General features: G+C 38.5%; 1 protein-coding gene across 1 annotated transcript; it reads right to left on the bottom strand.

Annotated features, from left to right (window-relative positions):
* Nucleotides 1-219: 219 nt before the first annotated feature.
* On the bottom strand, nucleotides 220-1,360 carry LOC113317440. The gene is made up of 2 exons (XM_026565559.1): nucleotides 882-1,360; nucleotides 220-805 (listed from the first exon to the last, which is right to left on the bottom strand). The coding sequence occupies exons 1-2, from the start codon at nucleotides 899-901 to the stop codon at nucleotides 454-456; spliced, it is 372 nt and encodes a 123-aa protein (XP_026421344.1). The 5' UTR covers nucleotides 902-1,360; the 3' UTR covers nucleotides 220-453.
* Between the last annotated feature and the right edge of the window lie 9,548 nt (nucleotides 1,361-10,908).

Below are 10,908 nucleotides of genomic sequence, written 5' to 3'. Positions count from 1 at the left end.
AGAAGCTAAAGGAATTGGAAGCCCAATCATCCTAAAGACGCGTCCATCTGAGATACCAAAACCCAATCATTTTCAAGTTGGTGACACAGTTGAGAAAATAACCACTTTCTCCCAAAAACTTATCTGGTTACTGAAGCCATATTAGGTAGATATTACAAGCTCGTCCACACTGACGCGACCGCTGGGGTAGTCATACATGGGAAATGGCTTAAGGCTATCACAGCTTAAAGCATTTTTACCACTCTTGTCTCGATTTCCCTATTTTCAGTAATATTTGTATTTCCTCCAAAATATATACAATATTTTGCACTCATGATTAGAATTTAAACTTTACTTAATCAAAAGAATCTTATTTCATTTCATCATAAAAATCCTTTCCAAATATATATTCGTTCAAAACCTAGACAAATAAAACCAAAAGTGGTATCTCAGAAAGACCCACGATAAAGAAAACTATTCATAGAAGAAATTTTTGAAGGTCGGCTCAGCACCATCGGCGTATGCTCTCTCCAACTTTTCGAGGTTTTCAGTGGCAAGCTTTAATTCCTGAGTCAACCTCTCACTATCAGCTTTTTCTTTCTCGACCGCCTCCCGACCAGAAAAGGTACCTGCCAGACTAAGTTTCTTTTGTGCGCCTGCAAGAAAGTCACGCAACCATCCGACATCCAGCCTAGCCGCCTTAGCCTCATCCAAAGCTGCATCCCAATCCTGGAGCACTACATCAGAGATATCTTGGCAAGGAGTGAACATCATTTCTTGGACCGTCGGCAGTAGCATGGATACCTTCTCTTCTAAGGAACGATACCTGCCATAATCACCCACGAATAAGTGACCAAATTTCTTCCATATTTTGGAATAAAAGTCAGCATATAGAGAAGGACCTGTGAAACCGCCAATGCATTCATAATTAGGGCAAATTCGGTCAAAATTGAAGTTATGGACTACTCCGACACCTAGGTACTTAGTGGATGCTACTGCAACATTGGCTATATTGTCCACTGAATCACTATGAAGAAGGGAGCCTCCTGCTGCGGCATCAATTTCTTCCGAGTCAGAGGATAGATGGCCCATGGAGCTACTTTCGAGTAGAATATCTTCCGTAACATGTATTATCTTTTCATGAGACTCATCCATCCGTGTGTTATCAATCTCTTTGGATTCAACACGAGAGATTCCTTCCTCGGTTACCTCGCCTTTATTTTCCTGTGAGATAACAAGATCCAGCGATACGCACTTATCTGCGAAAGTTTCAGAGATCATGGTATATCAGTTTACGTACAAATCGACATCAAGTGTGCAACAAAATGAACATAATTTCACTACAACTTGAGAAGCAGGTATTCCAAGGACGGCTGGTCTACCAAATTCGGAAGAATGAGAAATCGAAACAACATGAGGTCCAGACTTTCCAAGATAAAGATAATGACGTTTTATTAAGATGGAGAAAATTACGGGAATAGACACCAAATTCACAATACCAACCTTCTTTTGAGGACGATCAGCACTTCTAAGAAGTTTCATCCGTGGCCTTTTTTTCCTGGACCGGGGACTACTTATAGAGTCCAATAGTGACTTGGAGAGAGGAGGACAAGGATATTTTGCCAACCACAACTGTTAAACGCAAACATATCAGAAAATAGGAATATTTCAAGAACGATAAGTGAAGGCAACAATCATTACCTGCATCATGTTGAAAATCGGCTCACGATCAGCCTCCGAAATCATCTTCAGATTCGGACGCATACTCAGTTCCTCCCTAGAAGGCATGTCGCCCGCTAGTATTGGAGCTTGACACATGCAGCTTATGAGCGAATGTAATTGCTTACTCCAGTATTGTGTGTACTCATATGTGTTGTATGTTTTTATCCCAGTCTAAGGAAAGTTGACACACTTTCCATAGATGGCCTGAATATCCATGTGGTCCATCTGAAATCTTACAGAGGGCGCCTTCAGAAGACAATAGGGAACACACTGATCGAACCACATCTGTCGAGATGCTCTATTAACATAATAATATTGGGCGTCATAAGTACCACGATTGATATCCAGCAGGAATCTTGGGACGCAACTGTTCATAAAAATCGCCTCACCATCTAACGTAATGTTTCCATGACCACCCAAACGCAAAACAACTCCGAGTTTCTCAGCAAAAGATCTGGACGAAATGATGTTGGGGAGTTTCGAACTCCAAGGTATGAAGTTCACCTATTTTTCATTATCTAACCAGTCGGTGAGAGTTACGGGGGTGGGTGTTTTCTCGTTCCAATACAATATTCGGGCATGTTCACCGTGGCTACTTCGAACTGAAGATCCTTCTTTCGGGCCATACTCAGGAAAATGCTCCCAAAGCCAGGCCTGTAAGAATGCGATATGAACGAAAGATTCGACCCTGGTATAACCATTAGAAATCTTCATGTCACGAGCAAAGGTGTCTAGGTGGGAATACAGGGTGCACAAGAATAAACTGCCAAGAGGAAGAACTCTGCCATTGGCGAGGCCTACGGTAATGGGAACAAGCCAGTATTTTATCCTTTCCACTGGAAAGTATTCAAATATTCCCCTAGAGAGCCAAGAAGGAGAAATGCATCTACGCATATACGGTGCTCAGCAACCAGGCCATTTTTGCTCGTACCTCCACTCCACCAATATTAGACCCAGGTGATATAGTTCACATTGGTGTTTCGGTCAAACTCTTGTAGTTCCTTTATCTTGTTCTGAAGTACTTCACCATCTTGCTACTCTTGGACGGACCATTCAGCCGGGATAACGCCGACAACAGGGAGTCATGGTAGGATAGACACGTCTTCCAAAGTAATCGTCAATTCACCTCAAGCATATATTGCGGAGTGTCCAGAATCGCACCAGCGAGAGATAAAAGTCAGTAAACCTCTCATATCCTTGTTGATCTTCAGTGTCTCGAAGACTCGTACAACATGCAAAATCTTTGCGCTTTCCAAGATTGATCGAACACAAGGATTATTCAGCATTACCTTGGACCACTCCGCCCAGCTACACAAAGGATCTAGAGTAGCCTTGAATTCAACGAAAGAAGGCTTAAATTCTCCTCTTTCCAAGCCACATCTGACAATGGCACGAGGGAGGAGGCCATGAGATTGAGTAACGCCGTCAAAACTCGGGATAAAACAACCGCCATGATCAGAATCCATGACTTCTCCAATCACGCCATCAAATAACTTATTGTATATGTTGGGAACATCCTCTGGAATAATGAAACCAGAGGCATGATTAGGAGTTGAACCAACATTGATTTTGCGAAGACATCTGCAAGAAAAAGAAGATACAATATCAACCAATCTTTGAAGCTCCAATGGTATGTATATACGAATACGTTCAAACCCTAATTTACCTAGGTCAAGTAAGAAAGTAGGGAGCGGAAAAATTCCTTGAAACTCGAATAGAGTTATCTTACAGAAGAACAATGGCGTCGGATCCTTCTCGATCGATCAGATAAATCAAGATCAACAAGAGCACTAAAACACTTATCCATAAAAAGAGAAAGCTGGAAAGAAAAACCTAAAAAGGGATGTCTCATATATCTCCTATATATAGAGGGTTATTTTTCTGTAGTTATGCAAAGAAATGATTCCTAATTAGATTAGGAAAGGCCGATTAGGCAACAGGTGGCCGTCCAAACCGCATGGGCCCACGCGAGATCGCTCCCTAACCAGTATGAATACCAGTCTCGCCATCATGAGCGCGCCATAAGCCTCCACAGCCACGCCTGCTGCACCATGTTATATACAATCCAAGCAGATAAGTAACACCTTCCTCCGCCCATGAAATTTTGGATTATGTGATATTTTGTGTCACCATCTGATGCTTACCACGCAACACGACATGGTTCCGTGCTAACCAGGGGACTAATGTTGACGGTGAGTTTTTGACAAGGACATTTGTAGTAAATTAGCCTTGATTTAGTTGTATAAATAATCCCTGGCCCGACACCACGATTATTGAATCTGCATAAGCATAATTTTGTATTCCGCAAGAGAATCAATAAATTGTATTTGGATAACGGGGATCAACGGTCTTAAAGCTATTTTGAAAGTGTATACGTATGCTAAATTTCACGGCTTTCCCCAACAGAAACCTTGTTATTTCATGTACGCCAATATGCATGTCTTTTATATACATGGCATTAGACTTATTCAGAACAAGATTAGATGCCATTCTTGAAATAATGAGTCATTAAGAATATTATGCTTAGTACATAGCCATATCAGTATCGCCTCAAGTCGCAAAACTTCCGCGGCCGAGTTCCTTGAGCATACTATAGTGGCACTATTGTATTCAAAGTTTGTACTAAAATAACATTCTGTCTCCAAATCTAAACCTGGCATGTTGCTTTGAACTCAAACCTTATATTGCAGCTATGTGATGATCACATCATAAGCATCGCGGCATACTGGATAGGCATGGCCAAGCCGCTGGCGTACACCGCATATCTCATAAAGTACCTTAGCCAAACATGACTAAGGCCATTGAATACCAATCGTGGCTTTTAGCGCTTTGGCCAAGAAAATGGGTTAATAGCTCAGAAGAAATCACTTCAAAACAACTAACTAGATCCATAAAATAATTTGGCAAAAATGGCTTGTGGCATATCCGCCATAGTTCCACATCATAAATCGTGGCAACATGCCACGCGTGACCTTGGAAGCTTAGGCCAAGGCCATGCCACGTAGTCGTGCGACATTCACGGCCTTGGCAGCTTAGGATAAGGCCATGGAACATAGCCATGCAACATACGGCCTTGGCATCTTAGGCCAAGGCCATGGCACGTAGTTGTGCGACATTCACGGCCTTGGCAGCTTAGGCCAAGGCCATGTCACGTAGTCGTGCGTCATTTTCGGCCTTGGAAGCTTATGTCAAGGCCATGGCACCATGCCATGCGCCGTTCTCGGCCATCATAGTTGAGGCCAAAGCCATGGCAAGACTCTGTGCACTATTTTGGCCATGATAGCCTATGCCACGATAAGGCACGATTGCACTCCAAACATATAGCATATCAATGGCTACGATTTAGCCTAATTAAAATGAGATCTACGATTCATCCAAAACACCTAAGAAATATCAAGATACATCAAGTGGGGGATTCTTCATGGGGTATTGGTCTGGTAGTCTACGACAACATGCGGTGTGGCAACATCCCATGTGAAAAGTTAAAGTAGTGTGGCAGTTACAACAGTTGGAGAGGTATTGGGCGTAACATAAAAGGGATTTCCAGAAACTTCCCTAAATTATCTCACACTAACCCATCATCTTCATCTCTCCATAACTCACGACTTCCATTACTGACGATACCGGCATTGTGTATCTTAAACTATTATAAATAGGTGGCTTAACTTAATCAGAAGATAGATCAAGCTTTCATACCTAAAATCTCTGTATTCTTCATAGTTTTCAATACCAAGCATACACACAATTCAATACCATTGCCAGTTTCTCAAACTTTTATGCTTCCCTGCCTTAAGATCAACCCATCTTCCTCTCCATCGTGACCGAAGCTGGACGGAACAGATGCTATCATGGTTTAGGCTTGTCCTGTTCGATTTTGATTTTCGAACCTAAAAGAAAGTACCACAGCGGTGCATTTATTTTACATGGAAGTAATTTTTAGGTACTAACAATCGTTTAGATAAATAACCCATTCCTCGACGTACAACAATAACTAGCTATTTTCAATAAAGTAAACAGGGGAAGAAGCCGAGATCGTATCTCCAGGACACACGCTACTTATCCGGAGGCTTGCTTGCAGTTCCCTCATTCAAAGCGTCCTCTCTCAAAAAGATATGCTCGACAGGCTATCCCATGAGTCAAAGTCAGAGTCAGACGCGATGAGCAAAGGACAAGATATGTCGATCACATACAATTTCCTCATGTCAAAACATGACTCCTCCACGTGAAGAATTACCTAGCGGATTCCCAGAGAACTATCCCATCAATAAAGAAAACAAAAATCAACTGTGAAGTTAGACATGAGTGTATCCATTACCCTACTGGTACCAGAAGGCATATACTACTCTCAAGTTTTCGGTTGAGCATCCTCCCAAAAGAAGAATAAATCTCAACGGATAATTTTTCTACAGAAGTTCACATGTGAAAAGACGAGGGTACCCAAATACACCACAATCTTTTATGTATAAACATATAAGTCATTTACCGAATGTGATCCTGTATGGATAAAGTCGAGACAATACTACGATTCGGTCACACTTCGTGTGATCGTCTATGGATACAAGATCGAGACAATACAACAACAATATAACTTGTGTGATTGACTACGGATACAAGATCGAGACAATACAACAACAAAGTGTGTTACTTGATAATAGGTTCGGTAATAACCAAATTCTATAGGATCACTATCAAGTATTACGAAGTTAACCTATTTGTGTATTTTACTTTAGTATAATAAACAATTATAATGCGGAAATCAAAGTAAAAGACACGACAATATTTTGTTAACGAGGAAACCGCAAACGCAGAAAACCCCCGGGACCTAGTCCAGTTTTGAATACTTTCATAATTAAGCCGCTATACAAATCTAATACCAACTTCATATAGTTGGGACCAAGCAGACTACCCCTATCTACTTAGTTCCCTCAGTATCCCTGCGCCTTCGACTTCTAGAGTCACGCACGTGAATAGAAAGTCCTTTGGATCGTATTCCACACAACAAAGAAAGAATTTGTTTGGTAACCACTCTAATCAATATTCCGTTTAATCTAATAAACTCCTTTATCTGGTTAAATCAATCTAACTTTAACTACCGAAATAGTCAAGTATATATTCGCACTCAATCAATATAGATTTGAAACAGAAATATAGAGAAGCTGATCTCACGCATCTAATCAATCGAATAAATCTGATTCTAGTTGGATCCTAGCCGATCAAGGTTTGTGCACACAATTTACAAGATACAAAAACTAATAAGAATAAATCTGATTCTTCTTCGTCTTCAAATATTCTTTTATTTTCAATAACCTGCACAACACCACTTGAATCTCTTGTGATCAATCACGCACAAAACGGAGTCTTTTAACAATGGATTACCACAAGATGTTTTTAGATCTAACAACAGTTCTAAAAATCCCGTCGATACTCTGATCTAGTTTGATTGAATCTTATATCAGAAGAAAAGATTCTCAAGCATAAACAAACTAGGTGCAATCAAAGTTTTAACAACCGTTAGTCAATCAAATCAATCGAAAACTAATAACACTGCAATTATCTAGTTTCCCACCAACAATACTCGTAGAGCTTCTTGATCCCACATAAGTCTTTAAACGAGAGGTCGTAAGAGATTTCACCTAATTAGGATACTTTCCTCTCCGAATAGATGGCTCCACCAAAAATAACAAGAAATGAAGTGTGCTTGGCTCTTAGGATAGTTTGCTTGAAATGCAAACATGGGTATTTATAAACCAAGGATGTTTGGACACCAAGGAATTTTCAAAACCGAATATATTCTCAAGATATGCAATGAATGGCAAAATTCGGTTTTCCTAATTCCAATAAACGCTTGTCTAATTTTTCTGAAATCTCTTAATAGAAAATCTTCAATTAGTAAATGCACATTACTAATTTTTATTCTCTAAACATATGCACTAATTGTTGGTAACTAAAGCATATAAAACCAAAAATCTTAATTAAAAAATTCTTATTTTTTTTCGGCACAGGATCACCCTGCGTACTAAGGAATATCTTTGAACAATAAATGATAAGAGTTACTGCTTTTCACTGCAAATCCTTATTTCATATTTACATGGATTTGCATTCTTGGAATCGGTTATACCACACTTCCAAACAAGTTTAGAATTGGTTTGCATGTATTCCAAGACTACTATGTGATTGATAATATCAAATCACATTCATGGGTTCAATCGGTTCCACCAATCACTAGGATCGGTTATACCTAAATATGGAAATACTTGTGATCGGTCACACCAGTGAGTAGGATCGGTTACACCAGTTACAAGGATCAGTTCCATCTACACATGGTATTACTTTTGATTGGTCATACCAGTTACCAGGACCGGTTACACTAATTACAAGGATCGGTCACACAACACTTATAATCGGTCACACCAATTACTAGGATCGGTCACACCAGTTACAAGGATCGATCATACCATCGCACGGTGATTACTTAGGATCGGTTAAACCAACTAACAAAACCATTCATACCAAATCATAAGTCTAGGCATTGTGATTAGTTATACAAAGATACATAACCTGAGTTAAAATCGGTTCTACCAACTCACACATATTGGTCATCCAAAGATTTGCAATGAATAGCCGGACCAATAAACCTATTGATTTCCCTTTCGATTCACGAAATGAGTTCATGAATGTACTTTCTTTAAACAAATGTAAAACATTGTTTCCTAGGATGAAATCTTCACCATAACCCATTCACATAATCATAACAATATATACAAGATTATGTCGATGTCATATCTACGAAGTTCACAAGATAAGCGTTATACTTGTCTAATTCCTTAATAATACTATGATCATATTATTATGACCATGTCACATCACTAGAGTATTATACAATATGTACAGTATATACAACTTCACATTTATGTTTTCAATATAGCACGACTTGAAAGATACGTTAGGTATGAAAAGGTTCAAGTCAATATTACTAACCTCAAGAGGAAGGATGACGTTATCGTTGTAGTTCACTTCTTCTTCACATTCTTCAGGTCTTCGGAGTAATACTTGTATGTCTCAACATTCCTAGACTTTCTAGTTTAACTTAAACGAAGTTGACTCTAGTATTTAATCAAGCGACTCTATATGAGCCTTGACACTAAAATATGACAACCAAACTTGACATACCAACGCTTAGTGAGTTCAACCGAGCTATGCTCTAACAATCTCCCCCTTTGTCAATTTTAGTGGGAAAACTCTAACTACATATGGAGTTAAACGATTTACAAAATAACTAATTCTCCAGACGCTTGATTCTAAGTTTCAATAGCACAATAACCTGCATATACTCAATCAATAAATGCCGCTATTGACATTTGAATAACAAAAGATTTTACTCCCCCTAAAGGTAAGATAGGTAAATATTCAATCCGAACATTTTTGTTATTCCCCTTTTGTAGTAAGAATGACTACACAGCAATGTGATATGTTTCTCCCCCTTAGTCAATACTTTACTCTTTCGTTAGATATAACGTTTAAGCACAATTTTCCTTTCCTAGTAATTAAAAATCACTTGTTTCCTCCATATACTTCTCCCCCTTTTTATCACAAAATGACAAAGGTTCGAGCAAATAAAGGACAAACCGAAAGGATCTTACAAATCTAAAAGACTTGTAAACAACCTATAAGAGTTAAGCACGAAGGATTCACATACCACTTTAGATACCCAATATTAAAACCGAAACTACAAAGTAAGTTAGTTTCAATATGTTATCAAGGAAACAATTGCCCGAAGCAATTTTCCCTAATAGTCTAACAAATCGACTAAGAAACTCAACTCCCCTGTTAGACTGATTGTGTATGCACAACCGCTTGTTTCGATAGGACCAAACTAAAGATCAGAATTAACTTTATTTCTCTCATCAGGCTCTAATTATTCAGAAAATAACTTATACCTTTGCTTTTAGACAATACAAACAATAGGTTAGTTAACTAGTTTTTCTTGTCAAGGCATTCGATTAGACTTGAATAACCGAATCATCCAATTTGATAAATCTAACTAAGATCATAATTAACTTAGTTTCTCTTATCCGGAATCAATTGGACTAAACAAATGATCCCGTATTTTGTTATGCCTTAAACAATACATACAAACCAAAACAAATTGACTTACACAATTAATTTCTTAACCGGAAGCAATTGAAACAAATATACACATTATAGCACCGCAATTGCACCGAATTTCGTTACGCAAAAACACTTGATACCCAGCAATAAAGAAGATACCAAACAATAAGCCAAATAAATTGACATAGTTTTTCTTAACCGGAAACAATTGAATCACACACACATCCATACACAACATAATTGAACATATCAATTGTAATGAAATTTTGTTAAGCAAAAGCAAAATATATGCAATATAAGCATGTTTTTCTTAAACAGAAAAACGATTAACTAACAAATTCGTTACCTCAATTTATGCATCCTCTTCTCCCTAAAAATATATATCATTAAGTGCAAGTTCAAATAAGAACTCTCCTCCAGTGTGTTGTCACCCTCTCGCAAGAAAAAAACAATAACAACAAAAGCAACCTTTACCAGAGAAAGGTTGAATCGGTGTTAACTAATGCGTGCCAATAACAAAAGTTGAAAACCCGAAACACATATGTTATGTTAAACACAACTCATGAAAACACAAATTGATTCAACATATTGTGACTTTTCACATAAGAGTTTCAAACAGAACACCTTATGATCCTTTGATAAAGCCTGCCAACATGGTCTAGAACTTAATCCCGCTAAATCAAAAATCCACACAAATCATAAGGGTTTCACCATATGAGATCGAATATTAAGGTTAATAAAAACCGAAATCAAACATCTCATAAATCCAATTTGCAAGACATCATAAATGTTCAACAGAAAATCACGTATTGCAATTACCTCAATCTTGTAGGAAATTAAATTACGAAACAAACGCAAAAAGAATGAGGTCATTCCGATTTTGGACGAGCAAGTTATAGGCAAAACAGTTTTACACTCCTTCGTATGGACCAATCACACCCATCACTAGGACCAGTTGCGGTGATTACTTGTGATGAGGCATACCAATCACCGGGACCGGTTCACAATTTGAATCCACACACAAAACTGTTTTAGACATAATTTTTGTATACAATGTCCGAATTCAGTAATTTTTGGCTCATTTAACCATAAAAACAG

Source organism: Papaver somniferum, chromosome 10 (genome assembly GCF_003573695.1).
Source record: "Papaver somniferum cultivar HN1 chromosome 10, ASM357369v1, whole genome shotgun sequence".
NCBI lineage: Eukaryota > Viridiplantae > Streptophyta > Magnoliopsida > Ranunculales > Papaveraceae > Papaver > Papaver somniferum.
This window is presented reverse-complemented; position numbering and strand designations above follow the sequence as displayed.

Excerpts from the sequence above, each read along its gene's own strand:
- LOC113317440 (XM_026565559.1), bottom strand. The coding sequence starts at position 901 with ATGCATTGGCGGTTTCACAG. Across the intron at positions 806-881 it reads ATGCATTGGCGGTTTCACAG|GTATCGTTCCTTAGAAGAGA; the intron begins GTCCTTCTCTAT and ends TGATTATGGCAG.